General features: G+C 39.7%; 1 protein-coding gene across 1 annotated transcript; it reads right to left on the reverse strand.

The window, feature by feature from the left end:
• Nucleotides 1-2,495: 2,495 nt before the first annotated feature.
• On the reverse strand, nt 2,496-4,352 carry LOC138025619 (kelch-like protein 3). The gene has a single exon (XM_068872804.1). It carries the CDS (start codon nt 4,350-4,352, stop codon nt 2,496-2,498), a length of 1,857 nt encoding a protein of 618 aa, XP_068728905.1.
• Between the last annotated feature and the right edge of the window lie 1,221 nt (nt 4,353-5,573).

Below are 5,573 nucleotides of genomic sequence, written 5' to 3' on the forward strand. Positions count from 1 at the left end.
ACGCCATCATATACAGCCTAACGAAGGCATAAAACAATTCTTTTCAGCGCGATATAACAATAAACGAAACTAAAATTGAGCACGCGGCAAAGGATGACCGTAGAATGACTTAGCCTACTAACGCCCGCAAACTGCAAACCTAAATCCCACAAACCACTGCGCACCTAACACAGCTCACCAGGCCTCTGATACGAGCAGGCAAAATATCAACTTACGCTAATTTACAATTATCACAAATAGACCACTTTCAAAAACACCATAATGCTCTTTGTTTGGCCTCCAAGATTTTGCATAAGCATTGCTTCCAGTTTGTCTTGGGACTTACAATGCAATTTTTTGGAGGGCAAACAAAGAGTATTATGAAGGTTGTGAAATTGGCCTATTACGTTTGTCGTTTAAGATGAACGAGTGAAAAGTTACCATCTATCTCGCTTCCAAAAATAACTCATTTTAATAGCCCATTTCCGAGTTGCTGCATTCCTCAGTTTCAAAGCGAGTCCCGGTGCACAATCACTCAAATGGAAATGAGTTACGTATTCTCATGCAAATCAAGCGCATTTCTTTTTCAATAGTTGAGCACCAAGACTCACTTCGAAACCAAGACAAACAGCAACTTGGAAATGGTTTAATGACATTTGCATCAGTGATTGAGTGGCAAAAGGATAGCATGTGCATCCAATTTTTGTCAACATATTGTTTGACACAACAAATTCCAAAAAATAGTATAAAACTGTCAACATTAATTTCTAGGGACTTAACAAATCAGCAGAGGGGTGGCAAAATGGAAAATAACTGAGACTAACAAGTTTTTAAGCCCGTTAAATGGGAGGGTCCCATGTGATCAGAACGTTTTCAGATTAAAGTACCAGTAATAGCTATACAGGGCTTTAAATTGCAACCAATACAGTGGCATTTGCGACTGAGTTTTTTCCCTTTGCGACTAACTTGATATCGGGAGAAGTTGAAAATTTGCGACTTGTTTTCACCTTCACTCTTTCAAAACAACAGGGTTAGCAGTTGCCACTTTGCTGCTACTTCTGCTAAAATGAATAAAATGACAAAATTGTTTTGTTTCTAGCAGTGAATTTTCCTTCAATCTGAAGATAGCGTAATTGTAGTGTAATTTAGCTGCGATGTTACGTGAGCAAGTCCATTCCTTTGACAAGGAAGGATTACGTTTTTTGCAACGTTGGCCGTGTGGCACTTATGTTTGAACAGACTTAAATGATTAGAATGTGATGTGAAGTGCTAAGTTTCTACCCCATATGAACCATGTGAGCGTTAGCCCTACAGATAGAAATGGGCCCACAGAAGGACAGAGAAAAACTCAGACCAGGGTGGAAATTGAACCCACGACCTTCGGGTTAGATCCCCGCTGCTCTACCGACTGAGCTACAAGGTCAGACGGGAGCAGGCCGTGGGAACTGAAGATGTAAAAGTTTTATTAAATTGACCCCTGGTCAGAGTTTTTCTTTGTCCTTGTGTGGGCCCATTTCCATTAGTAGGGCTAACGCTCACATGGTTCATATGGGGTAGAAACTTAGCACTTCACATTACATTCTAATCAGTCAAGTCCATTCCTTTGACATTGTTTGCCATTTTCAGCGGTTTCTTTACACACCAGTATTGTGGGCTCATATTTTGTTTTGCTAGACCGCTGACAACAAAATGCAATGCGATGATTTTGTGACTACAATGATGTGAAATTACGACTAAATTTTCGTATCTTGTCGCAAAATTGTGACTGGATTTTTTGGTTAATTTCAAGCCCTGTAATATACCATCTATACACTGTAAAAGACATTCAAAGGAATTGTGTAAAAACCAAGAAGATCTCCAGGGATAAAATTCTGGGAATTTCAATTAGTAAACAATATGAAGGTGAAACCATCAACATTTTTTTTAAAAAGATCTATCAGACAATTTTTTAGTTATTATCAAAGGAGACAAAAATCAACATTTTTGCCATTTGCGAAAAACCTGTCAGTCTATACGTGATTATTTTTTCTTGCTAAGGAAATCCTGCAATGTTAAGGTGGGATGTATGGCTACATATGTAGTTTTTGAGGAAAAGGCCTTTAAAAATGTCTAGTTTCTAGTTGCTCCTTCAGGAGCTCAGTGACTATCTTTAGCATTTTCACCTGGTTTGCATTTATTTGTTAGGTAAAATTACATTTTACATCAATTGCAGTGACTAACTCTTCAGAAGAGACATCCTGTTGCTTTAATTTCACAGATGTCAAAATCTTGATCGTTTTCTTTGGAAAACTGTAGTAAACCACCTTAACAGGAGACCCCTTGTATTAAAGATGAACGAAGGCAACAAATGGCTAAAATAACCTTTAAATATTGGAACAGTTTCTCCAAGTGGCACTAGGAAGGAATGCCACCATAAGGCAGTCATAATTCTACTGAATTAAAGGAAATAGTGTCTCCAGGTGGCACTATTTGAAGGAATGCCACCAAGAGAGAGTCATAAGAAAAATGTCAATATGTCAAAGCTCACCTAGCTTTTCTAATAGGCTCTTGTGGATCGCTGCAACACATGCCTTAAAATGAATCTTTTTCTTTCGATCCCCAGGATTTTCATTTTCAAAGTTAGTGGGTATAGTGGACTTACTTTTCCATTCACATGCTCCTAACTGAAACACTTCCACTGATAACTCTCTTGAAGACTTTTGTATGCCTTTGAAGCCACCAACCACATAAAGGGCTTCTTGAACACATAACATGTTTGCAGCTTGACGACACACCTTGAGGTTACTAATGACTTGCCATTCATTAGTTGATGGGTCATATACCTCACAAGATTTCAGTACTGTATAATGTCCCCCAATTTTCTTTATGCCACCTGCTATGTAGATCTTGCCATTCATGGCTGCTCCAAAAGCTTCACATCTTGCTTCATTCATAGCTGCAACCTCCTCCCATGTGGCCAAGATAGGATCAAACCTTTCCACTGTTTGAGATGTTTGAAGCAAAGGCAAACTACTTCCTCCTACTAAGTAAAGGCGTCTTTTATCACTGACTAAACAAGCTCCATAGCGAATAGTTGGTGGATGAGCCACAGCCTCACAAACATTGTCATCGAGCTTATAGAGAAAAACGTCAGCATCAAATGAATATTTAACTAATGCATAGATGCAACCAGCTAGAACTGCTAAAGAAAAAAAATTGTCATTTTCATGTCTTCCTTCAACTGTCCCCCAGGAATTAGTGGAAGAAAGAAAGTATTCTATTACTTGAGATTCTCTGGGTTCAACACGCTGTCCCCCAAAAATGCAGATTTTATCTCTGTATTGAACAACAGCATGATCTTGATGTTCAAATAACATGTCTGGCAACTGATACCAAATGTCCTTCTGGGGTGCATAGCATAAGGCTGTCCTGCCACCACAAACAAAAATCACATCTGCGCACCTCTCCAAGCACTTCCTGGGTGGCTTGGCAGCATCTTCACAGAAGGGATCAACAATGCACTTCATGGATCTCAACACAAAATTCAAACTTGCATTACTTGTTGCTACCAGTTCTTCATTGACTAATTCGTTGAAAAGAAAGTCGTGAGACATGGATTTCAGGCGGACTTGTCTCAACAATTCAGCAAAGTTGCTTTCTCGTTCACTCTTCTTGTGAGACACCCACTGTACTATTCCTTTAAAAATTTCTTCCTCAGAGCCAACGGTGACATAATCACTGGACACCCATTTCATGACTTGTTCAATATCGAGCTTCAGGAAGTCGTCTGTTTCCATGACTGAACTGAAATTAGAATTAATAAACTCGCAGGACTCCTCCATTAATTCCAAACACTGATATTTGTCGGCAAAGTAATAATTGAAAATGCAGTTTTCATTTGTAATGTTTTCCTCCAAAACATCGCAAGCCAAAGTTTTCATACCTGGTAAAAGAAGATAGTCCGCTACTGCCACTAAGTCGTGGGCGTTCTCCTTGGTGACTGCAACATTACCAGTGTAAATGTATTTAAGAACTTCTTCCATGACTGACCCCGTTGCTTCTTCAAGTTCTATCCTGATGAACTGTTCCTTTCCCTCTCTCATGTCACTGACCTGAAGTGAAAGAAAAAACGGACTTGCTGCTGCTAACACAAGTCTGTGAGCTTTGAACTCTTTGTCTTTTACTGATACTGTTACATCGAAGAAACTCTCTTTTCTTCTCAGAGCATCCAGACGATAGATAAGTTCCTGACAGTGTTTTGATGGATCTGATGGCATTGGTTGTGAAAGGTCCGCCATATTGGAATTCGATGCGGAAGTGTTCAAATCTTCGATTTCGAATGCAGCTGCTTCCACGTATTCTTCCATGTCGATACTCGCAGAACTTTGCGACATGATAATGCGTTGGTTAAGAAATAAAAAAAAGTTAACACTGGTTTATAAAGAGAGGAAAATACGAAAGATGTGATCAGGGTATCACCGGACTGAAACCCAGTCTCTCTCTCCCTCTCTCTCACACAAGCCTGCGCAACCTCGTTCCCAGGGTGTCTCTTCTCTGCCTCCGTTGTCGTTGAGAAAAGTTGAGAACGACAATGGAGGCAGAGAAGAGAGACCCTGGGAACGAGGTTGAAGCATGAGTAATACATTGGTCAAGGTAAATCCCTACCCCAGGCCTCTCCCCGCTATACCCTGATTCAAGGTGGGGATTGGCTAGCCTCCTTCGCAGCCGTTTTTAGGCTCGTCAAACGGCTGCGAAGGAGGCTAGGGATTGGCTGGCAAAGAAAAGAGATTTAAGTAGGCTCGAGTAGTTTCTCCTTTTTTCAAACAAATAAACGTATTCTGTTTTTAGATACAGTTAGGGTAATCATATCAAGACGAAATTTGGCCAGGTTATTAAGTACCCATCGTAGATTTCTCACATTATATTTTCCTCCAAAATAACGTTAGCAACAACATAAGGCATTTCTTTGAGCCTTAAAATCAAGATATATTGTCTTTTTGAAGAAACGGGACGGTGAAATCTACCCATTCAGCGTTACCAGATAATGTTAGAAATAATCTCTAAAATATTTAAAATTCAACGAAATCTGTAGGTCAGTTTTTCAGAAAAATAAGTTGTTTTGAAATGTGTCGCTAATTTCGTTTTTCAGCTACAGAATTTCTTTAAATTTGAAAGACAAACGTTTTAAATTAATCCAAGCTATCATGCAAAAAGTGAAAAATATTCACCGTCCGGAAGCAGAGATATAAGCGAGTAAAGTTGCGAAATCAGGAAAAATGAGGGGGTTACAAGATTGGCACCTGCTCATTCGAGTGCACGCGCGAGTGAAGCCACAGGCCAACACAAACGGATTTAAGAGTCCATTAAACCGTGCGTGTACAATTGTCGTTGTTTTCGTGAATAGGCGATGTCTATTTATATTCCATATGTATAGGAATTAAAAGAAAGGTGAGCGGAATTAGCGGTATTTGTCTATTTCGGGTGACCCAATTTGAATCGTGAGCTGACGCGAACATCTTTATGTGGCTTACGCGCGCTCGCTCAGCGGAAAACCCTCTCAAGCTTCCTTAAAAATCAACAAATGTTGTCGTTTTTTGAAGAAACGGGACGGTGAA

Source organism: Montipora capricornis, chromosome 12 (assembly GCF_036669925.1).
Source record: "Montipora capricornis isolate CH-2021 chromosome 12, ASM3666992v2, whole genome shotgun sequence".
In the NCBI taxonomy this organism is placed as follows: domain Eukaryota; kingdom Metazoa; phylum Cnidaria; class Anthozoa; order Scleractinia; family Acroporidae; genus Montipora; species Montipora capricornis.